This window comes from Leucopleurus acutus, assembly GCF_964270905.1.
Source record: "Leucopleurus acutus genome assembly, chromosome: 13".
Taxonomy (NCBI): domain Eukaryota; kingdom Metazoa; phylum Chordata; class Mammalia; order Artiodactyla; family Delphinidae; genus Leucopleurus; species Leucopleurus acutus.
In genome coordinates, this window is record NC_139155.1 from 65,483,755 (window position 1) to 65,507,960 (window position 24,206).

Genomic DNA, 24,206 nt, shown 5'->3' on the forward strand with positions numbered 1-24,206 from the left:
GCCACAGGCCGGAGGAGGCCAGAGATCAAGGCCTTTCTGAGCTGATGAGGAGAGTGCGTGCCCGGTGGGGTAGTCGGGATGGTGAACAGGATCACTCTCCCTAGACAACCAGCCATAAAGTGCGCAGCCTGGGCCTCCCTCCCCTGGTGTCCGGTCCTGGACGTTACGCAGCTCCGCAGGGAGCTGCCTTCCGAGGGGCACGTGATCAGCAAAAACAAAGCAACAGGATAGAACAGGAAGAAGACCCATTTCTGCACAAATCCTTCTAGAAAGAAAGAAGAAAGGAGGTGAAAGGGGTCAAGCGCTACACAGTGTAGATTTAGCTTTTCAAACCTGTTACAAACAGGAGTCGAATTTCTAAGTCTGGGAAATCGAAACGCCCCCACCCACGCTGGACAGGGCCTGGCCCCTGGGCACGAAGCAGCAGCAGTATTTATTCAAGACACGATACCAAGGGAATCTGCTCCTGTTCCCTTCTCCCTGGAGAGGGTGCATCTCGACAGGTGATCCAGTAGAAATCTTTAAACTCTCATAAGTTAAATGCGTAAATACCACTCCCTTTGCCTGGTCCCGCCCAGGCCCGTGACCGGAGACACGAGGGCTGGCTTGGGGCGCCCTCTGGTGGCGGCGTAGAAAACCACAGTCTGAGGCCAGCCCAGAGTTCCCAGGCCCCACCGAAGGTGGGCCTGGAACTGCCCAGGCCACTTGGCCTTTTGCCTTGGGTAGTTGTCTCTTGGCAGCAACCTGGCCCTGGGGGGTGGCCTAATGACTCCTCTAGAAGGTTGGGTTCCTGCTCTGTGGATAGCCCGTTTCCCTAGGAGGTTCCCAGGCCGTTCTGCCGCCATTTTGGAGGTGGAGTTGGGCCTTTAGACTTCGGTGGAGAAGAGGATGCTCTGTCTCTTGCTGTCTGGGGCAGGAATGGCCTCCAGCTGCAGGAAGTACAGCAGCACCTGGACCTGCCGGGCAGAGCAGGAGGGGACAGCGGCTCAGAGAAGAGGCCTTTCCAGCAGAGCCCCGAGGGCCCTGCTGGTGACACAAGCCTCTCACAGCAAGAGATCTGGTTGCCCCTGGAGGACGGCCAGGTGGGGCGGGCCCTGAGAAACCCCACGAAGGTACAGAGGAGAAAGCGGTGGCCTGGGTCCTCCCCACTCCTCCCTGCCTCGCGGCCCTGGACAAGTCCCTCTCTAAACCTTGGACACCCACCCTGCACAACTCGGTGGGAACCACCGGCAGGACGCAGGGAGGGGCAGACAGAGGCCACCTGCGTAAGGCCGGGTGGCAAGGGCCATCGTACCTGGGACATGACCTCCAGGGACCAGCTGTCGGTCATGGAGAGGGGTTGGCTGGGGTTGGGGGGAAGCTTGCTCTCCTTGTCCGAGGGCCGGAGCAGCGTGGGGCCGAACACCGTGGCGAGGTTGTGCAGGGACATCTTGTTCACTGTCTCCTTTTCTGCCACCCTGCGGAGGGCCGAGGCAGAAGAGCGGGTGCTGCTGTGACACCACCTTGAGGATGGACGTGGGCAGGGACCCAGGCCACCCTGGGAGGAAGGGCTCAGCCCCAGCTGTGCAGAAAGCAGACCCCACCCTGGCTCTTCTGGGTCAGAGGGGCCCGGGACGAAGAGTGCTCAAGGCCACCAGGTAGAGGGGCCGGTTCTGGGATGGACGGGGGGCGGTGGTGGTGGTGATCTGAGCACACCACTCGCCGTGGCAGAGCGGGATGGGGGTGGCAGTGGCTCTGGTACCCAGAGGGGACAACCACAGACCGGGGCAGGTGTAGAGAGAAGGCCCTGGGTGCCGGGGAGTCTGACACCGGGGAGACAGTGGAGCACGGAGGACCCCCCCCATTGCTGCCTTTGGGGGTCCCGGAGCCCTGAGCCTCCACATAGGAGCTGGGGTTACCTTTTCAGGTGGTCCAGAAGGAAGAGGAATGTCAGGAGGTTGGCCTCCGGGAGTGACAGCAGCAGGTTAAGCATGCAGCTCTCCTTTGCCACGGGGTCTGAGAGAGCTGCGGGGGGCGCGGAGCGGTTACTTCTCAGGGTCACAGGCATGGGCTGGAGGCCTCTCCCAGGGCCCGTGTTGGAGGACACAGGACAGCCCAGGGCCGTCACCGTCCTGCCTCACAGCACTGGCCCCCACTGAGGATGCTGTAGTGGGAGCTGGGGTGGGGAGCTAGCCACCCTGGACGCCTTTTCTGAATCTCAAAGGGGTCAACAGCACCAAAGGGACCAGCGGCAGGAGGCGCCGGGCACAGCTGCTCTCCTGGCACACTCGGCCGTTCCCGCCTCCTGTTCGGAAGAGCCCAAGGCAGGGGAAGCCGGGCTTGGAATAAAGCAGGAAGAGTGACAAGCAGGAGGGCCGCGAGGCCCCCAGGCCCCCTCATCACATCACCCTGTGCACCCAGGGGGCCAGGTCCTCTGTTGAACGGCCCTGGAGGGGGCCCATGCACCAGCGCCCCCCACCCTCCAGGTGGACTGGGGGTCAGGTCGGGCTTGAAGCCCTGCTTGACGGGGCCAGGACCTGGGGTAGATGAGAAGAGTGGCCTCCAGGACCCCGCACCCAGGCGTGTCCACAGCAGTGCCAGCTGCTGCAGCCTCTCGGGCGACTTGGAGGGACCGGGACAGCGGGCAGTCCACTGAGGATGGGCAGAGGCCTCTCGGGACCGGCTTGGTTCTTGGTCCCCCGCCACACGCAGGGTTTGGGCTGAAACTCGGGCTCCCTCACCCCGCCCCTGACCCCCCCCCCCCTCACTCACCGATGCCCTCGGCGAAGTTGGGGTAGAACTCGTCGGTAAAGAGGGGCTCGGGCAGCTCTCGGAAGTAGAGCTTCAGCGTCCCGGCAATGGCGTTCACGTCCATCTCGCTCATCATCACCGACACGTCCTTGTTGTCTGCAGAGAGCACAGACTTAGAACAAGGCCCACAGTGGACCCCGAGTCGCTTCTACCCTCTGAGCCACAGGCCGGGCCCATGCTGGCCACCCAAAGGGAGCTGTAACTGTGGCTGGGCCCACACGTCCAGGGCTCCAGGCCAGGCCGAAGTCCCGGCTCTGCCCCCTTCCACTTCCAGGACCCTCTGGGGTCTCGTGTCCTTATCTGGCAATTGGGGCAGTCCCACCGGCTTCTCTGCAGCCAGATGCACTGACCCCTGGGCTTCGGTTGGCACCTCTTTTCCACTCCCGGCCGGGGGCAAGCAGGCGGAGCCCTGGTGCAAGATGGGGCCGCCCCCACGGAAGCCCCTGGTCCAGCTCCACAAGAGCCATGCCCGTGTGGTCAGGACGGGTTAAGAACTGGCTTGTGCAGAACCTCCTCCCACAGTGCCATTTCCTTCTCGTTGTAACATAAACGGGCACGCCGGGATCTCGGCTTGGGCACTGTGCCCACACCCCCATCCCGCACTGCCCTGCCCGACACTTACTGACGTCAAAAGCCGCCTTCAGTGCCTGGATGTCGGTGGCCACTCCGGACACGCGGTAGATGCCCACTTCCTCCATGCCCCGGCGTTCGATCTCCTCCACGCACTGGCGCACGATGTAGGGCACCTTGGAACGCTCCCTCCTGCAGGGGAGGGGATGCCCTCAGTGCCTGGCAGCCCTGGCTCGGGCTGCAGTGGGGCTGATCCCCGCACCTCTCTGCACACCTGCGGCACCCAGGTTTGGGCACACCCAGAGCCTTCTGTGTGTGCTCTCTCTGTTCTGAGATCTCACGATTATCACTGCTTATATCTTATCGGGGCCTTTCCAACAGCCCCAGATGGCTGGACACCCTACAAGTCACACACGACCTTTGAGGGACAGTCAGGAGGCTTTTCTAACTGAGGTCAGCCACTGGAAGTCAGTTAAAAGATCCCAGGCCCTGGGTTAACAGGTGACTGCAAGGGTCCTGGAAAGCGGTCTGGTCTCCGAGTCGGGTCAGGGGACCCGGTCTCAGCCCTGCCCCCTACCTGCTGTGCGAGAGGAAAATCCTGACCCCTTCAGGCCTGGGGCAGAGGTGAGCCCTAAGCCCAGCAGGCAGCCGGGCCAGAGGACCAGCTCCATGGGGCTGCCTCACGCCAGTGCTCAGACTCCTGTGATTCTAACACTTTTCTCTTCCACGTCTTAACAGCGGACAATTCCAGTAGCTCCAGGCAGGACACCGGGGTAAGAGCACTTCAAACACAGGAGACTTGCCGTCTGGAGGGTCAGCTTCAGTCTAGTTTAGTGACTGCATATGCGGAAGCCCGGCAAAGCTCTGTCCCTAGACACTCTGACAAGCAGTGCTTCTCTGGGGCACCTGCTGACAGTGCTCTCTGCTCCCGCCCTGAGCCACCCGGAGGTGCTGGGGGGGACGACTGGGGTGCAGCCGGGAGCAGGGAGCAGTGTTTGGACACAAAAGGTGTCCAGGGAGCGTCTGACGCAGGTCCCTGCCTGACGACCAGCGAGGTCAGGGCCCGGCCAGATTCCAAATCGGGGAAGCGAATGGCTTCTGGCAGGAGGCGGCCTGTGTCCCTGAGAACTGCCCTCAAACCTACACACAAGCTTCTCCTGGCAACGGACCCGTGACAAAGGGGCAGCGTTTCCATCACTGAGCAGGAGGCCTGATCGTGACAAATTCTGAGGGAGGGAAGAAAACCCTGCCGAGCGCAGCTCCGCGGGCAGCACAGGAAGGGGGTGGGGCGCCCCTGAGCTTGCGGGGACACCTTTCGTGGTAAACATGGGAGGCAGCTGAGCACAGTGCTCCGAGGGCCTGGGAGGCGGCCCCGTGCAGCGACTGTGCACAGAGTGGAGACCCACACCTGCTCTTTCCTCCAGAAACACCTGGGGAGGGGGTGCCCTTGGTCCTTAGGGACCAGAGACGCATGAGCCCCAACCCCTCACCACTCACTTGGTGACCACGGCGATCTTGACTCCGAAGACGCCCGTCTGTTTTCGGGAAGGCATCCTTTTCAAGCTGAACTCTCTGCTGGTGAACTTGACTGACAGCTTCACTTCAATCTGCAGGTGGAGGGGGCATGACCCTCTCACCCTCCTGGTCCTCACAGCCTGTGTTTCCAGGGGCCCCGGGATCTCAGCAATTCTATCCACCCCCGCCCCCGGGGTGAGCAGGGTAAGGTCCAGGTGTGGGGTGGCCCCTAGTCCAACTCAGCAAGAGCCAGGAATGGTCAGGGTGATCTAAGGACCAGCTTCTGCAGAACCTCCCCCAACGACCCCATTGCTTCTCTTTCTTATATAATTCTAACAACAATAACAAAACACTAGAGAAAAAGTATAGAGAGTAATATAACAAAAAGATGAATTATCTATCAAATGGTAACATTTTGTCCTACATGCCCAGACTTTTTTTGGTGTGTGGTAGTAGTTTTTCTTTTTAAGGTCTAAATCCTTCTGGGGCAGAGTGGCGTGGACATATATACACTACCAAACGTAAAACAGATAGCTAGTGGGAAGCAGCCGCATAGCACAGGGAGATCAGCTCGGTGCTTTGTGACCACCTAGAGGGGTGGGACAGGGAGGGTGGGAGGGAGGGAGACGCAAGAGGGAAGAGATATGGGGACATATGTATATGTATAACTGATTCACTTTGTTATAAAGCAGAAACTAACACACCATTGTAAAGCAATTATACTCCAATAAAGATGTTAAAAAAAAAATCCTTCTGGGGAACTGAAGGCTAATCAGGGGTCTTAGTTTCTACGGGCAGACCCCAGGGTCAAGGCCCTGTCTGTCCCCATGATGCCACTGGATTGCCATTTGAGGAGGGATGCTCAGTGCCTGGCGGGTGACTGCACTCCAGCCACCAGGCGGACTCCTGCCTGCACACAGCGATTCTGCCCCACAGTGCCTCTGCCTCCTCCAGCCACATTCCCCCTGAGACACCGGCTCAGGCTCAGCCTCCTTCTGACTGTTTTGGAAGAGACCGGGACCACCCCAGCCTTCGGCAAGAAGCGGGTGCCAACGCAGCCCCATGGGTACATACCCCATTCATGGCGATGATGGTCCGCTGCCAGTCTCTGTCCTGCAGGGCCTGGGGGTCCAGCTGAAAGCAAGGGGCCATGATTATCAGATGCCCTGGGGTCTGTGCAGAGGCCTGGCCGGGCAGCGGCCCAAGCCTGCTACTTCTCCATGTCTAAGTCGAATCGGAGCCAGACCTTGGCCAGCACCGCTATCCAGAGACCAAGAGGGGTCCTGAGAGAGGAGAGGACCTGCTAGAAGCCCCCGGCACCTCAGAGCCCTCTTGCCCCCAGACCTTTGCTGCCTGTAGCCCAGGCTTGCCCCCGGGATGAGTCAGCAACAGCTCGGGGACTGTACCCTGCTCCTCCGGTGCCTTCCCAATGGGAGCTACCATCAGTGCTGGCAGCCCTGCCGTCCTGCTCCCTGCCCCCACCTCCGGCATCAGAGGTGCTTCCTGCGGCTCGGAAGAGGCTGAACAGTTGATTTAGACACACTTTGGGAAGCCCGATTTCAAAAGCATCTTCCTGGGGGTGTGTCATCCAAGAGCTGGGGACACTGCCCCGAGCTCTGGCTGTGGGAGCCTGTGCAGGCGGGGTCTCCAGTCCAGGCCGGGCCCATGGCTCAGAGTCAGGCCCAGAAGGACCCGGAGCCCAGCTCCAAATCATGCCACTGGCGAGGGGGCTGGACAAAGGCTCCCTGCAGCCCCTCTCGCTTCTATCCCATAGAGCGCTGTCTGAGCGCCGGTCCTCGGCACCCTGCTGTTTAGTGTCACCTGACTGTGCTGCTGTAAGATGCCCTGACCTTCCTGGTCAGGCTGCGTGTCCCCTGTCCACAAGGGCTCCATTTCCCCTGTTCTGGGGAGCGCATGTTCTATACCAGCGGGTTGGGCTGGACGAATAAGCACCTGGGAGCTCTTGTTAAAGAAATACCTCCCCAGTCTCCGCAGAACTGACAGCAGCACAACCAAAACCTGCCCAGGTGATTCTGGTATGAAGCGAGGTCAGGGAGCCACCACATAACCTGGCACTCCTTGCACGGTGCCCCGGGATTTCATCGCTTGCTTTGGGTGATGGTTCATTTCTGCTACTAGAAAGTTGCTTAAGAGCAGGACCACACTTCATGAGTGCTGCACACGCGTGCACCCCACCCCAACACATGGCGGTACTGCGCACAGCGTGCCCAGGACAGCCATCGCCTGTTTATCCACTACAAGGGACCCGAGAGGAGACAGCCACCTGGGCCGTGTGCAGGAGACGCAGCTGGAAAGCGAGGCCCCGAAGCCCTACCTCTCAGGTGTGTGCACCCAGGCCCTCCCCCTGCCCCCGCTCGGCACAGAGGTCATCACAGGTACTCCTGGGGGTGAGCCTTCCTCACCTCCCCTCTAGATCCTACTGGGTACCATTCGCAAGGATCTGAAATGCATGGACAGACTGACACAGACAAACAGAGGGAGGCAGAGCATCTCCCTCCTGGGCCGTGTGGTGACAGGTTCTCCTCCTCTTCCAGGAGGGTCTCGGGGGCCACACTCCTGGGCTGTGGGGACCCCACCCTGAGGGGCAGGTCTGTGAGCAGAGAGCAGTCACAGAACACTCCCACATGGTGCTTCCCGACACCCAGCTGGGGTCACACCTCCTCTGGGGGAGGGTGCGTGCAGGGGGGTGACACCAGGGCCCTCACAGCTCTGGGGCCAGTGGAGCTCCCAGCTCTCAACCAGACCAGGTGTGGCGGGAGGGAAGGACGCGCACTGCTGGTCCCTCACCCCCAGCTCCCATGTCCTGGCCACCCAGGAAGGAAGGGGGCAGGCATGGTTCTTCCTACTCCCAAGGAAAGGGACGGTTTCCCTCCACATCTGGCAGTTGTAAATAGGGAGACACGGCAGCAGAAAGATACCTTTCCTTTCCCTCCAAAGAACGGTAATCACTAAGCCCCTCTCCCCTCTCCTCTTCCCAGGACAGAGACCGGCACACACAGCCCAGCCCCAGCCGACCAGGAGAGGGACAGGGAGGGGAACAGAGCCCGACACCGGGCGGCAGGGACCCTGCCTGGCACCACCCACCCCGGAATCCCCGGCCCACCCGCAGGCCCACCTTGCTCTTGCACACGAGGCTTCGGATGTGTGTCCACAGGGCGGTGCCGCAAGCACATAGGTGCTTTTCGACAGAGGCCACCCGTCTCCGGCCTGCCCGGCTGGGGTGGAGGTACCGCAGGAAGCCCTGCAGGGCGGCTGCACATGGTGTCTCTCGCATCCTCAGCTCTGCTGCTCGAGGGGCTGGCAGCAGGGCGGGGGTGTGATGGACAGAAGCGCAATGGACAGGAGCGTGGCAGGGCAGGAGCGCGATGGGCAGCAGTGTGGCGAGCTCCCGGCCTCCTCTGCCTTTTGACCAGGCTTCTCGGGAAGCCCCGCCCCTGCAGTCTAGCCAAGGTAAAAGTTTCCCATCACCCCTGAGTTCTACTTTTTGTTTGTATGGGAAAAACACCCCCTCCAGCAGCCTATTGGTTTTGGGAATTCCGATGCGTCACTATTTTCTCCAAAGCCCAGAAAAGCCAAGCTTCCTTCTCAAGTGGCTGGTTTCCTGTCGGTGACTTTGGAGGCGCTGAGTAACCCGTGTCTGCCCGGCTAGTCTGCCTCAGGGCAGATGTGCTCAGGGGACACCCCCCCCACCTCCCCGCAGCCAGTGACCCCATCACGGCAGGCACTGCCGGGGCTGGACTCAGGTGGGAGAACATCCCACAGCCCCCAGAGCACAGCCGGTTGGCCCAGTGACAAGGGGGTTTGGTGCCACCATCCACCCCCAGCACCGACGTCCAGCCCTACCTCCACCAGGCCCCAGAGGCCGGGGCGCGCACTAGCCCCCAGAGTGCAGACCTGGGCCACGGCGCTGCCCGGGCGGCTCCAGTGGGAAGACGGTCCCGAGGCTGGCTCGGCTCCAACAAACACAGTGTGCTGAGCAAAGTGGAAGCAGCATGAGAATAACACAACGGTGAGGCCGTGCCTCGGTTCCGTCCAGCCCCAAACAACACTCAAGGCTGGCGCGCTCTGTCCTGGGCTACTGAAAGCACAGGAAAGTAAACAAGTGGGGACCAAGGAGGGGAGAGGGCCGGAAAACGGCAGTCGAGGGAAAACCCAGGGCCGCTGTCGGGATCTCAGCACGGAATGCGCCAACTGCTCAGAGACAGGGCCTGGGTGGGCACAGGGCCTGCTCACGCCTGTCTTCCCAGGAGGAAGGTCCAGGTCCCTGTTTCTCTCTCCTAGGGCTGGGCAAGGGGGGCCTCCGAGAAACAAATGTGGGCGGTAAGCCTGGTGGACGGTTGTCCCAAGGTCTGCCTGGAAGACGGTCCTGTGCGACCAGCCAGGGAGGCGGTGAGGATGGGGCAGGTGCTGAGGACCAGGCACTGCCCTGCCTGCTCTGCAGCAGACACGGCCAAACGGGTCACCGACGGACAACCCCGGGGCATCTTCTCACCCACCCCAGCTTGGGCGGTGGCAGGACCGAACTGTCCAAACTGGAAATGCTGCTCCCTCCTCACCAGCCTCATTGGAGACTGTAGTTTCCTCCGGGAAACTGTCAACACCCAGGACGGTCCAGCGGGGCCTCCCCAGCCCTCCCGACTGAGCCCCACGTGTCTGCACTGTAACCCACTCCCTGGAGTGGTCCCTAAGAGGGGACCAGAGACTCCCCCCAGGAGGGGAATCTGCTCTCCTGCTTCTCCTCTCACTCGTCTGTTCTTGGGAGCTCTATCCTCTCCATCTTTAACTCCTTCCTGCCCTTCCCTAACCCCAACCAGGCCACAGCATCACCCAAAAAGACAAAGGACAGCGCCAATCAAAAAGACAGATGGTAACAAGGGTCAGGGAGGATGTGGAGAAACAGGAGACCTCGGACACCACCACGGGGACGTGAGCTGCTGTGGCCTTTCTGGAAAAGCAGGGCAGCTCCTCACAAAGTTAACCTTGGCTGCCTGACCTGGCAATTCCCCTCATGGGTCTCCACACAGGAAGGAGGAAAACATCTGTTAACACACAGACCGCGCACACATTCGTGGAGCATTAACCGTCGCAATCCCAAGCTGGAGACGACCCAAGTATCCAGCAACTGGCGACCTGATGGATAAACAAAACGTGGTGAGCGGATACACGGATGAGATGCGGTCCAGCCAAAAAAGGAATAAAGTAAACGCTCTATGACGCGGGTGACCCTCAAAAACATTTTGCTAAGTGGAGGAAGCCAGTCAGGAAGACCACGTCATGGAGTATGGTTCTGTTTATAGGAAACACGCAGAATGAGCAAATCTATAGACAAAAAGCGGGTCAGCCCGGGCATGGGGGTGGGAACAGGGCAAGGGTTTTGGGTGGATGGAAACATTCTCGAACAGGATTGTTGGTGACGGTTGTACAATGCTGTAAGTTACTGAAGATCATTGACTTACCTACTTTAAAGGGATGCATTGCATGGTATGTCAGTTAACGAAGAAAAGATACTGGGCCCCAAACTGGACCACAAGAGAGCCAAGGAGGGACTGGGTCCCAGCACCACTCTCCCCACGGTGGCAGAGATATGCTTCTCCAGGACAAATCCCAGGGAACCCGTACAAGGACGTGCTCTTGTGGCTTTACATGTTCACAACTTTTACAGTTGAACATCTAAAATCCTCCTCAAATGTTCGTAAAAAACAATCACCACCCATTTTACAACACAGTCTCACCCCATTCATCTCCGACCCCCCACCGCACCTCCATCCCCATGTGCACAAGTGGCCCTGGCACGGTGAACGGCCATGTGGACGGAACGTGGAAGGTCCTGAGATGATCCTGATGGCAGGTGCGACTCGGGGACTTTGTGACAGGATCAGCTGCCCCCTCCCCATCTCCCTCCTGCCCGACGGGTCTCCAGGGCTCTTATCCACACTTTGGCTGGTGTGTATCTCTCCTGCTAGAATGCAAGCGCCCTGAGGACAGGGCCTTCTGTTTCATTCACTGTGGTATCTCTGTGCCCCCACATACATGCATATGATACGTAATGTAAACGTGTACATATACAGTGTTGTGCAACCATCCCCAATGTCCATCTCCAGAACCTGCTCATCTTCCCAAACAGAAACGGCCTCATTAAGCAATAACTCTGCCCACCTCACCCCCACCCCCACAGTGGCCTCTATTCTACTTTCTGCCTCCATGAATGTGACTACCCTGGGTACCTCACTCAAGTGGAATAAGACAGTATTTGTCCTTCTGTGACTGGCTTATTTCCCTGAGCAGAAGGTCCTCAAGGTTCATCCACGTTGTAGTGTGTCAGAACATCCTTCCCTTTGTATGGCTGCATACCATTCCACAGTATGGTCGCGCCACAGTTTGTTTATCTACTCACCAGCAGCTGGTAGATGCTTGGCTTCTTTCCAGTTTGAGGCTGTCATGGGCTGTGCTGCTGAGAGCATGTGTGTACAAGTCTTGGTGGTACCTCCACATCTGGTGATGTTGCCAGGCACTCCCCTGGGCTCCCGGGGCACAATGGCCCAGAACTGGTGGTCGAATGGGGAGACTGACTGAGAGTGGGTATACCTCACAGCTTGGTGATGGCTGGAGTGTGGGTGCCAGGATGCCCCAAAAGGGGCACAGTTGGACCCCCTGGCCCATACCCAGTCCGGGTACAAGCTTCCCGGCTGAAGGAGAAGTCTGGGAAACCGTGTCCCACCCTGAGCCGGCCCAGAGCTGTAGTCTCAAATAAAGTGAGGGTCAAACCAGACACCCGAGGCCCCAGTCTCACCCGTGAGGCTCACATGAGACATAAAACATTAAAAAAAAAAATCACTTCTGATGCTCCCATCAGAAGCTGAGCTGTGAGCTGAGCAAGACACACACACAAGAGCAATGCAAATGGGAGCAGACAAAATTCCAGGATGTGACAGAAAGTTACCCTCTGCGCAGAAGAGACAGGACATCGCACAGGGGAGTGAGGGAAGGGAGACTGAAGGGAGACATTCACGGTAGCGTGAGGCTCCACTTCCCCTGGGCTTTGCTGACCCTGGCGATGCCCCCCGCTCCCTACCCAGGACATGCTGGGGCACACAGAGCGACTGCTCAGACCACGGCGCCCCGCACATCCCCCAGAATCTGGCTGCTCTTGGAGCTTAGGATGTGCTCATCTCCACCCAGGGAACCAGCCCCTGAAGCCCCAGACGCAATGACCCTCAGTGAAGGCGTCTGTCCTGACTCCTCCCTCCTCTGACATAACTGCACCATCGAGGCCACTGGCTGCCCCAGGCAGGGCCTGCTCCGCCTCGAGGCCCATCTGCAGCATCCTCCTTTCTGAGCTCTGGACCGTGAAGCCTGGGGGCAGCTGTCTTCTTGTCCTCGGGCTCCCCGGGGCCTGGCGCACGGAGGCCATCGATCACTAGGGTGGCACAGCGGGCTCCTGGGGTCTGAGGACGGACAGCTCGCTGAGCCTCCGATCTGGCTTGAAGAGGGAGCTCACAGGACCCTCTACACCTGCCCGCAACGACCCCGGGGCCACGTCCCCACTGGACAGCCTGTCCCTCTTCCTTCCTGGTCCCTGGCTGGTGCTCTGAGCTAACCAGCTCACCCACCCTGGGTTCTGGAGGGAGAGTCCCCCACCCTCCTCTCGCGGGGGCTCCATCTCTCGGGGAGGGAAGCGGGACCTGGCAACTCACCCAGGACAGTCACCTGAAGAGCAGGAGCCGAAACCTGAGAGTCCAGCCAGTGGTTCCTGAACCCACCACTCACCGACACCAACAGGGGGGTAAAAACACATGGATCCGGAACCCTAACCTGGGGGACTGGGACCTAGCTCCCCAGATGATACTGACACCTCTGGCCCAGGCAGGTGGGCCCGCTGGGGCCCGCTGACCCCCGGCTGGCTTCCACTTCTACATGGCGCCCCTCGGACACTCTGGGGTGCTGCACCTTCCCCCCCCATGGGAAGGGCTCTCCACTCAGCTTCCGAGTTAAGGTGTGTACCTGGGGCAGGGAGCACCTGGGGGATGTAGGCATGCGTCGCTCCCCCAACCCCGCAGCAGGACACGCAGGGCCACACACCCCTCGCACATGGCCCGGCTCGGAAGGCACCTGGATTTACTGGGAAAAGCCCCAACGCAGGAAGACTGGGCCCCGGGAGTCATGGACGCCCTCCCCGAGGTGGACCCTCCACAGAAAAAAGGCATCCGTGGGGGAGGGGGAGGGAGAAAGAGGCCTGGCTGGGGTGCCAGGGTATCTGTTGCTGACATGACCACCCTCCCCTGACTTCCTTCCTTCTTCCTCCTGAGGATCCCGATTCATAAACAAGGTCCCCCCCGGCCGCCTACAGCCTGAGTCACCAACGTCCCTCCTGCCCCTCTGCGATCCCCCCCCCCGGGGTGATGATGGCTCAAGAGTGGGGTTTCCCACCGTGTCTCCCAGGGAAGCAGAGATGAGGGGGCGGAGCCAAAGCCAGCCTCGTCTACTAACAACAGTGACGACAAATAGTAATAGTAATAGCAGCAGCTGACACTGAAGGCCCCCACGCACAGCTCCATGCCCCCCACCCATTTACAGGTGAGGAAACGAGTTTGGGCGGACACAGCTATGACTCACCCCAGGTCCCAGGAGGTGCAGTGGGGGTGGGGGACTTGACAGTCTCTCCTTGACTCAAATCTACAGGCTTCTCAGAGCTGCCTTCCAACTGCAAGCATCCCTCATTTTTCTGTGCTCTGCAGATACTGTGTTTTTACAAACTGAAGGTTTGTGGCAACCCTGCATTGTTAGATGCTGCTTGGCATATTTCAGCAATAAAGTATTTTTTAATTAAGGTACGTACGTTGTTTTTTCAGACATAATGCTATTGCACACTTAGACTTCAGTACAGTGTAAACATAACCTTTATACACACTGGGAGACCAGAAAATTCCCATGACTCGCTTTACTGCAGTATGTCTGAGGTATGCCTGTAGGTCTTATCCCTGGGGCATGTCCTCAAGAGGCCAATTTTAGCAAGAATCCTGCGAAGTCAGCTTAGCAAGAATCCCCCATCCTCGCTCGATATCTAAGCAACCTCGACATCTGACCAAGCTACTCATTCCCCACTGTCCCCTGGTGATGTCTGATCACCTGGGCCTGTCTTTAGCAAGAATCCCATTAGGTCAGCTTAGCCAGAAACCCCCTTGGCCCTGGTGTTACCTTACTACCACCATTATTGATGTTCTCAGTCATTTTCCATCTGCTCCCTGTCCCCCGGGCGGTAAATTCCCACCTTTCCGTGTTTTCAGAGCTGAGCCCCATCTCTCTCCTATTTCGACAGCCCCCGGGAATGAAGTCCGCATTGCTGCTTTAACAAGGCCATGAACGTATTTTTTAACAGAGTCCACCCCTCCCCCGCTCCCATCTCACGTCTGGGTCCGACTGGAAGGAGGACTGTCTGAGGAGCTCAAAGCACCATGGATGGGGAAGCGCAGGCTGGGATCAGACATTGGGAGCAGCAGGGACTCGGGGAGACGCCCCTCACCAGTCCCCTAACCTCACCGCTCACGTCTTCCCCAGATGGGGCAGGCACTCACCTGGTACCCCCGGCTGTCGGAGAACACAAGTGTGAGCATAAGGAAATGTTCTGTTTACATCAAGATGTATCAAGGCAGAGGGTTTCCAAAGACGGCTTGACTCAGTAAAGGAGGAAAATGAGTATCAGTTCTTTCCTCTTTTCCTTCCTGAGACCCTCGGTTACCCAGCGGCAGAGCTTAGAGGCCACAGTTCAAAGTCCACCACCCCTGGGACCCCAGCCGTGGAGGGTGCAGGTGACTGGCGTCCAAGGTTGGAGGAACCGGAGCCAAGAAAAGGAGCCGGGCACCAGCCTGTCAGCTCATCGTAGGCTCTGCAAGGTGCGTGTGGGTGAGGGACGCCGGGGCTGGGGACGGGTGCAGACACGGAGGGGAGCGGGAGGGAGCAAAGTGAGCCAGCCATCCTCGAGCAGCAGAGGTGACGACTAAGGACCAGAGCGACGACCGGCATGAGGCAGGTGCCTAAACACGGCGGCACTCAAAGGCATCCAGCTCAGGACACTCACGGAACAGCACCGTTTGGGGACTGCCCTCACATCCATCGAGAACAAAACGGCCCAGCAGTGAGGTTGGAATCCATGGGATTCCACGTAAAGCCAGGAGGGTGGACAAGATCTACGTGGAGACACAAGGCTGGGTCTCAAGATCACTGCGGGGAGTCAATGCACATGAGCCGCAAGGCAGTAACTATCGGGCAGCACCCACAGGAGCCACCCACGCAGCACCCTGTCTGCCAAGCTCACGCAGGGTGGCCCTGGCGGAGGGAGGGACCTGGCTGGCCACGGGTCCCTGGTTGGGACGCCAGAGGTGGGACGACGGATGAATCCTGGCCTGCCTTTCTGCTTTTCCCCCCAGAAGCTCAGCTCTAAACCAAGACCCTAAGACTGGCCCAACTGAACCCTGGGCTGACGGGGAGCAAGGAGGGACCATCCCCTTCTCACCCAGGATCGAAGCCACAGGCAGGTCTCAGGTCCAGGACAGCCGCCAAGTGACCCTGGACCAGGAGCCGGCCTTCGTGGACCATCGCCGCCCAAGAGGGGCCACGAGTCCTGCCGCCCTGCTCCCCAACACACACCCCAACCTCAGTGGGCTCACTAGAGTGTCGTCCCGGACTGGTGTCCCCTCACACCCTGGGCCGTCTCCACCTTAGGAGAGCCCAGCCCCAGCTGTCATTGGCTTCCTCTCCCTGTGTCTTTGTCTTGCCGCTGTGGCGCCAGCTGGTGGGTGGGTGAGGGGAGCAGAACAGGGTGATCAGGGGGGCGTTTTTGCTTTCAGACCTGCTCTCAACGTACAGGGGTCCCTGGAGACGCCGAGACATCAAATTCCCTAACAAGCTTCCAAGGTGGGGAAGCCAGCCAGCTGGAGTGGTGACTCCCAGACTTGCCAACAGAGATGACGAACTACCCAGGGATGAGTCACCCTTTCTCCTGTCATTCCTGCCGTGAGGATCTTCACTTCCTGCCCCAGGGAAGGGAGGCGGGGCTTCCTGTCCTCTGACGGGCACCTGGAATGTCCAACCACTCCCCCGCCAGGAGGCCTCATCCAGGGGTCCCGGGGCACCAGGGGGAGTGGGGAACAGTCAGGGTCCACCTCCAGGGCAGAGCAGGGAGGAACCCGCTTAGCTGGGTCCAGTAAGATGCCCCGTAAAGAAAGAGCGTACCAGGGCTTTCTCCACGGGGGGCAGGAGCGTGCAGTGAGGCTGCAAGAAGCGCCAGGCAGGTGATGCAGCTCCTGTCTGCCAAGCGGTGCGAGAGCTGGGGGTGGGGGGTGCTTCCGGGGCCCGGGTAAACTGGGACTGCGGGCCCGAGTGGCTTGGACCTGGGACCCCTCTCCGGTCCTGTACAGACACTCCTGGCCCACCAGGGGCTCCTATGACAACTCCAGCGGGGGACCTGTGCCCCAGGAGGGATGCAGCTGCACCCCCTGGAATCTGAGTCTAGAAGCCAGAGAGGGGATGTCAGGCAGGTAGACTCAGACTCATGCTTTTCCAAGAAGAGGAAGCTCCTAATTGCCAATTGCAACCCAGGGCACCAACTCAGCGGCCTGCCTGGGGGTCTTCTGGAGGCCATAGAGGCACGGCAGCCCCACTGGAAAAACAGGTGGATCTGAAATTCCTTTGGGGACAAGACGGGGCATGACAGACGGACAGACAGAGGGGCAGAAACGGACCCGCGAAGGTGCCAGCCCAGGTCCCCCACGGCGGATGACTCAGAGCCAGGCCTGCCTCACCCCCATCTCAGTGTCCCTGAGTGTCAAGTGGGGAAGAACACAGAGCTTCTGGAGCTGGGGTGAGTGCGTCCGGGGCCGGGGGACGACTACATGGCGGTGGGGGGGGGGGGCAGACAGGACCCTGCAGGGAGCAGAGGGCAGCAGCCTCACCTGCACCTGGCCCTTCCCCATGATCCTGTCTGCACTCTCGCCGTCCTCCTTGGTGATCTTGCTTTTGTTGTAACACTTCTCGTAGCACAGTATCCTCAAGGTCTGTGAGCCTTCCAGCTCGATCTCAAACTCCTGTGGCCCCGAGAGAGAAGGAAAGCCCTGAGTTAGTTGGGGGGGCCCGGCGAGTGGGGGTCAGTGCTGCCAGCGGAAGGGGCCTCTGAACCGTGGCTCCTGCACAGATAGCTCCCGAGCTGCCCCGGGAGGCCCCGCGTCGAGACTCTCCTCACTTCCGTCCCACGATGCAGACCCTCGGAAGCCACCCCTGTGAGCATCACACCGTGGCCCCGTCTGGATGCTTGTGGAAGCTCTGAGCGCCCCTCAAACGTAAGCCAAGCTCCTTAAGCCAGCATCTCACAGCGCGGTTCCCGCACCACCTACACCAGGAGCTCTGGGGTGCTGGTTACAAACGCAGACACTCTGTGGGCTTTGGGGCATGCGTCCTCGGAGGTTCACCAATTACAAGTGCCCCACTCTGCTGTGTCAATAGTGGGGGCGGGGGGGACAGGGACAGGGGAACATGGAAAATCTCTGTCCTTTCTGCTCACTTTTGCTGTGGACCTAAAACTGCTCTACAAATAAAGCCTATTTGAAAGGGGGAAAAAAAAAATCGACCCAGGGAGGCGACCTCGGCGAGAGAGGGACCTGGGAGGAAAGAATTCTCCCGCAGACCCTCCAAGGTGCCTACTTTCTCCTCCGCCACGCCTGTGAAACCTTCAGTAACTGCTGCATTTCACACCAGGGCTTTTGCAGGCATGGGTTCTCGCTGGCGGAGCAGCGGGGAGGGGAGAGCAAATACTTCTGAGCCTGAACGGGGGTAGGGAGGGTGTGTATGCCCAGAATCTGTGCGGCCCTGGATAATCCATGCACACACAGCCAGGGTGGCCGCCGGGTGGCCTGATGCTCTGAAGCTCCCCCGACCCTATGCTCGGTCCCTCGAGCCCCCAGGGCTGCCTCACACCAGAACCCTCTGCATAGTATCCAGAGCCCTGCCCTCGTCACCTCTGCTGGGTCACGGCCCTCTTGCTCTCCTCAAAGCCTTCTTCGATGGATCCACCTGGCTGTGATCCCCCCTTGTCACAGCAGGCGCCAGCCCTTTCCGTACGGGCACCCAGAGCTATAGAGCTACAAGGACCAGGTAGTCCGTTGGCTCCCTGTGCCCCAGTCCTATGGAGGAGGCACAGCTAATAATCACAGGAGTGATGCTGAGAAAAGAGACTGGGGTTCCCTCCAGCCCAGCGAGGCCCCACACACAAGCAGAGCCCCAGCTTCCGGACACTGAGAGGGTCACAGAGCCGAACGCTCATCCCAATTTCTGAGGAAAAATGCCATGGAAACCTCCCAGGGAAACGCTGATCAATTACCAAAGGCCTTAGCAACCAGAAGCCCTTCTAAGTTCTTTTCCAGATGCTTTGTCAGCAAAAAAAGTTTCTTTGTAACTGGGGGGACGGGACTGGAGAATTCTCAGGAACATGGAGATAAAATCTCTGAGGGAGTGGAGAATTCTCAGGAACATGGAGATAAAATCTCTGAGGGAGTGGAGAATTCTCAGGAACATGGAGATAAAATCTCTGAGGGAGTGGAGAATTCTCAGGAACATGGAGATAAAATCTCTGACGGGACTGGAGAATTCTCAGGAACATGGAGATAAAATCTCTGACGGGACTGGAGAATTCTCAGGAACATGGAGATAAAATCTCTGAGGGAGTGGAGAATTCTCAGGAACATGGAGATAAAATCTCCATCTCTTGGCATGCCCGGTCCTCCAGGAGATTCCGGGAATGCTGGCACTGTTGCCTGCGGGGAAGCCCCTGGGGTCACACTCTCTCCCTGGAAGATGTTCCTCCCGATCACCCAGAAGTCGGGCCTCACCTCATTCCAGTTGGGCTCAGCCGTGTCCCTGTAGACACGTGTCTTGGCTTTATTTACAAAGTAGCCAAAGGAATCCACCTCCAGGGTGCAGTACAGACCTGCAGGAGAGCGACACAGAGAGGATGACCGTGCTTTCCCTTATTACCAATGTTTTTTATAAAAGCAGGTGTTATTTTCTAAATCATAAAAAACAGTCTTGGTTTTATTTTTGTCTTGTTTTTTTTTGGCCGCACAGCGTGGCATGCGGGATCTTAGTTCCCCGACCAGGGATCGAACCTGTGCCCCCTGCAGTGGAAGTGCGGACTCTCACCCACTGGACTGCCAGGGAAGTCCTTGGTTTTTTGGTTTTCTTTTTAAAACAAGACACCAAATCGGTGGCCGGCAAGGTTAGCAGCACCTCACAACAGTGCGCAGAGAACCGGCACCTTTTAGAACATTCGCTCCCCTGCTCACTGACAGCAGCTCGGTGCTGGGAGAAAAGTGGGTGCAGGGCGTGGCGTCCATCAGTGTACTAATAAAGTCAGTACAGGGTAAAATGGAAAAGTATTTGTATTCAGACTTATTCACCTCTAGTTAGTGAGACAATTTATTCAATAGATATTGCGTTCCATTCTTTTTTATTAAAAAATGTCTTTACTGAGGTATGAATTGTACACCTTAAAGTTTATCCACTTTAAGTGACCGATTCAATGCTTTTGGTACGTTTACAGAGTGGTGCCATCACTACCACTATCCAATTGTAGCACGTTTCCATCACCCCTGAAAGATCTCTAATGCCCATTTCTCCCATTCAGCCACAAATCTGTAAATGTGTTTATGTCTATCTGAAGTCTTGCTCATTTTTTAAAAACTGGGTTGTCTCAAGCATTGCGTTGTAAGAGTTCTCTATATGTTCTGGATACAAGGCCCTGATCATATATACACATTTTGTAAATATCTTCTATCCTGTGGCTCGTCAGGGATTTCTTGTTTGGTTTTGTAGCAACAGTGGGAAGGTCAGCAGAACGGTGCCTGCCCTGTGTCCTCCTCTGAGGGACCCTGAGAACTTGGTGCCAGGCTGACAGGTGAGCGTCTGCTGTACCTGGGCTGAAATGCGACCAGCCCTCACCACTCTGACAGCTCAAGTGGCTGGGAGAGGTGCCCCCAGGGGGAAGTATTAAAAGGGTATCCCTCTGGCTCATCAGAACGGCAGAATCTCCTCTGCTGACCAGGGTCAGGGTGCCGGCCCTCAGCCTCCTGGCTTCCTGGCAACCTAGGCAGCGTTTTCGGTCTATAGCAAACTGCAGCCCCTGCAATTGCAGGACTCGCCTGCAGGGGGCAGCTCCCCAGCTCGCAGGGTCTGAGCCAGGCGCTGGCAACAGCAGGGTCCACCCCAGGGAAAGCAACTCCACACCCAGTGGGCGTCAGCCAGCACCGCACCTCCCGGCGGTCAGCTGCTTCTCTGGTCCCCGCACCCTTCGGCTCAGTGTCCGGCCGCCTTCCTCCCCAACCCAGCCGCTTACTAGAACTCTGCTTAAAGCCAGTGGCGGAGTGGACGATGACATTCAGGAACCCGTAGAGCCCGGGAGATTCATCATCTGTGCGAGAGACCAGAGAGGTGAGCGTCCGTCCTCCTGGGAGAAGCAGGCAGGTGACAGGTTCTGCTTCAAGGTGACCCTCATGAGGGCCCCACGTGACTGTCACTTGCTTAGCAGGGGACAAGGCAATGTCAGGAGCAGAAACACACCCATCGTGGCCTCTGTCTCGGGGACCTTAGGATCTAGTTGGGTTCACAACATGGGCAAACCAGGGACCGAGAAGAGACGCGACAGGTTCTCGGGACAGGACAGGGTCGGGGAGCATGCCGCGTGGATGGGGTGTGTGTGCCTGAGTGTGCAAAGCATACCCCTGTGTGTGGCTGCATGTGCACGAGTGTAACAGTGAACGCAAGATGCAGCACAACCACAGGTGGGGGTGGGCGGCACCAGGCTGAGGGGCGGGCGGGGGATGGGGAGCGGGGCCCAGAGCACAGAGGGTCTGAGGAGTGGCTCGGGACTTGGGGCCAAGTCATCGGTCTTCTCAACCACCCGGTGGCCGCCGCCTGGGAGCTACCACCCCTAACCCGTCCCGTCCACATCCCGGAGAGGCCGACAGGCCCTCAGCAGCACACCCAGCCTTGACATGGACGTCTCTGGTCCCAGGATGGCACTAACAGCAGAAAGGGACGGCGGCCTGGGGGGCACAGCCCACCTTCTTTGTTGATGGTCAGTGGGATGCTGTGGACGGTCTGAAGCTTGACGCACGAGTTGGTCAGCATCTGCAGCTCCACGGACGTGAGGGAGAAACTCTTGAAACCTAAAATGGGGGCACAGGCGCACCAACTGGTGAGTCTGCCCAGCTCTCGGACTCCCCAGGACCCCCATGGGGTGTTCTCAGACGTACCCCCATTGGGTCCTCAGCACACCCTGGTTAGGAGGACCGCAGGGGCCACCTGTTCCCAGGGAGGAGCCGGTAAGGGGCAGGTGAGGCATGGCCCCGGGGGGCCCAGGCTGGGCTCAGAGGGCTGCAGGAATCTTTGCGCAACGCTCACAAACAGGGCCGCCCACCACCTTGGCACGGCCTCAAGGCAGCCGGTTGCAAGGGGGTGGTCTGGGGCACCTTCCTGTGGGGCTCTGTCCCCTGCTCCCCCTTCTCTCCACCAGGTGGGCAAAGGGGATTATTTCTGAGCAGACAACACATGCTGGTTGTTGGGTCTGGGCCCCTGGTTACAACAGGACACCTGGGTCAGGAACTCTGGCAGGGCCCCAGGCACTGGCCGTCAGAGTCACCAGGAGCGCCCGCCTGCCCCCGGAGACAGTGGCACTGGGCTCTCAGCACAGGCACGAATGACAACCCTGGGGGAACAGGCGCTCAGGACAGGGCAGAGGCGTGCGGAGCCCCCAACCTACCTTGGGGGGCACACAGGGCACACGCAGAAACCTTTTAGCAAGGATGGCTCGGGAATCCCAAACCGTATGGCTGGGGGCAGAGGAGGGAACCAGGCAGCTGCAGCCCCAGGACCTGGGGCAGGGTCTGCCGTCCCACCCTGAAGGCTGCCAGGCAGGACGGGGCAGCTCTGAGCTGAGCAGAAGGAAAGAACTGCTAACGGAGGGAAGCGTCCAAAGAAGGGGCCATCCAGAGGGGAGTGGGCGCCCTGTCCTGACAGCGGTCAAGCACAGGGGAGCAGGGCCAGCACAGCGTGGCTGCCCAGGTGGGCCCAGGGCATCAGCACCTGCTGGGGTGTGTGGCAGGCCTGGGGGGAGGCAAGGCGGGTGGGCCACGTGCATGGCAGCCTCGGAAAGGCAGCAGGGGTGCAGGCGGGCCCCCGGGGGCAGGCAGGGAAATCAGAGAAGGTCAGAGGAGGGGAAGGGGGTTCATGGAGGAGGTCAGAGGGCAGGCGGGGGGGCACAGAGGGCAGGGGGCCCTATCAGGACAGCCCCTCCCCCATTATCTCCCATATTAGGGCTCCACGGCACACTTCACTTGGGTAAGAGTTCCACTGTCCCTTGGGGAAAACAAGGTTTGAGACCATGGGAGGCGACCATCCAGCCCTGACGCTCCCGAGCCCACTCACACTTCTTCTGCTGCTCCCGGATGTTCTCCCTCCACTCGGCCCGCTCATAGTCGGATGAGATCAGGAACGTGTAACTCTGGGGGTGGGGGAGAGCACACCCGTTATCTCCACCCCGGCTGAGCGGGCACCCAGTGGATCCAGGGCTCCGTCCTGGTCACCGCGTGGAGCCTGCAGCACGCCCACAGGAGGCACGAGCATCTCCGCGCTGCAGGCCGGCGGAGCTGGGGCGGCTGTGCTCACAGCACTGCTCGTCCCTCCCTGCACCCTCCGCCCCTCCTGCTGCGCCTGGGTCAGGGCGTGACGAATCAGAGCGTAGGGCCACCGGGGTCACCAGGTGGGACCTGCAGAGGGGAGGGCTGATGCCCACAGGCCGGGCCCATGACGCAGAGGCAAGGCTCCCGCAAAGCCCACCGGCTGCCCCCCACCGGCTGCCCCCTGACAAGTGCATGATGCCCGTGGAGGGAAAGGCCCCGGCTACAGAGGCAGCAGAAGCCACTCAGGAGAGAAGCTGTCTCTCTGGCCCAAGAGGTCCCGGACAGCATTTCTGCACCGAGGGCTGGGTCTGCACAGCCCTGCAAGCCCCCTGCCCTATTGAGACGCCCTGGAGACCCCACCACCTCCCAGCCACGGGGGCTCCAGCCCAAAGCCCCAGAGAGCGGCCTGTGTGCCACGCTGGGCACTCACCTTGCCGTTGCGGCTGTGCACGCGGAAGGCCATGCTGGGGGACATGAGCAAGAGCAGCGACTCCTGCTCCGAGAGCTTCTTCCGCAGCCTCTCGATGGCCTTGCTGCCCTTGTTCGCTCTCTGTGGGCAGAGGGCACGGTCACGTTTCCAGCCCTGGCCCAGCGCGGCCCGCTCCCACTCTGCCTGCCCCACCACCCCTGATGCTCGGTCCGTGGAGGACGGGAGACCGTCTGGCGGCCCAGCGTGGACAGGGTCTCGGCCACAGCGTCCAGGCCCGGCATAGACTGCCGGATGTGCTCAGCCCATCCTTCTTAAGGGATTAAGTTCTTCCTCTCACAAACCTCCCTTTTTTCACTTGCCCCGGACTTGGACAATGTGAAGGGGCCTGTCGTGACCCCAAAGGCCCCTCCCTGCTCCCGGATCTGCCACATTTCAGCATCAGGTCCCCCGGGAGTGACTGCGAGGGTCCTGATGGAGGGTGACATGCACCCCCAGGACCTGGCTACGAAAACTCTCCCTGCCGCGTGTCATGTTCCTCCCTCCTGAAGCCCTCTGTGCCCGGGGGAGGCTGTGCTGCCTGCCACTAGGCAGAGGGTATGGCTCGGATGGGTGAGTGGTGGCAGAGAGCTTGACAGCCCCGCGGATGCAGCCCTGGCTCCCCTCTGCCTCGGGACACTCTGCCATGGGGGCCACGGGTCCGTCGGGACGAATAAACAACCCAGAGTTCATGCCGGTCCTGGGGCTCCTGTGCTTTCCCCATCCTGTGCGGTTTGCGGTACAGAAGGTTGGGTAGGGTGAGGGCTGAGAAGGACCCCTGTCCTGCTGCACCCACCTCAGCAGGGTGTCCCTGGACATCAACCTTCTGGGGACCCACCTTGTCTTTGGCCACTGTGAGGCACCAGCTCTGGCCTGGGCTGACCCTACAGGCGAGGGGTTCATCCTCACTGTTCCTCCAGAACACTGTTCCTCTCCAGAAACAACCAGGGGCCTGCTGGGTGCAGACCAGACCCCGTGGAGGGGCCGTGTTTCCGCCCAGCCTGGGATTTGCTCCGGATCAGGGCAGTTATAAGAGGGACAGAGGGGCACCTCCCCCCACCCCATCCTGGATGGCTCCATGCCTGACGGGAGGCCTGGCACTGCGAGGGCTCACAGGGGTC

At 59.6% G+C, this 24,206-nt stretch overlaps 1 protein-coding gene across 2 annotated transcripts in view; it reads right to left on the minus strand.

Moving 5' to 3' along the window:
* Positions 1–414: 414 nt before the first annotated feature.
* BCR (BCR activator of RhoGEF and GTPase) overlaps positions 415–24,206 on the minus strand; it is a 98,028-nt gene continuing 74,236 nt past the window's right edge. Inside the window, exons 11-23 of one of the 2 annotated variants that reach the window (XM_082852838.1) lie at positions 23,050–23,169; positions 22,366–22,441; positions 21,003–21,107; positions 20,276–20,350; positions 18,774–18,871; positions 16,845–16,976; positions 5,950–6,009; positions 4,858–4,967; positions 3,413–3,552; positions 2,752–2,886; positions 1,899–2,004; positions 1,295–1,457; positions 415–956 (exon numbers count right to left, since the gene is read on the minus strand). In XM_082852838.1, the coding sequence (XP_082708964.1) occupies positions 867–956; positions 1,295–1,457; positions 1,899–2,004; positions 2,752–2,886; positions 3,413–3,552; positions 4,858–4,967; positions 5,950–6,009; positions 16,845–16,976; positions 18,774–18,871; positions 20,276–20,350; positions 21,003–21,107; positions 22,366–22,441; positions 23,050–23,169 (1,410 nt within the window). In that variant the 3' untranslated portion in view covers positions 415–866. Of the gene's footprint in view, positions 957–1,294; positions 1,458–1,898; positions 2,005–2,751; positions 2,887–3,412; positions 3,553–4,857; positions 4,968–5,949; positions 6,010–16,844; positions 16,977–18,773; positions 18,872–20,275; positions 20,387–21,002; positions 21,108–22,365; positions 22,442–23,049; positions 23,170–24,206 lie in introns of both variants that reach the window. The other variant, XM_082852837.1, reaches the window with a different exon arrangement.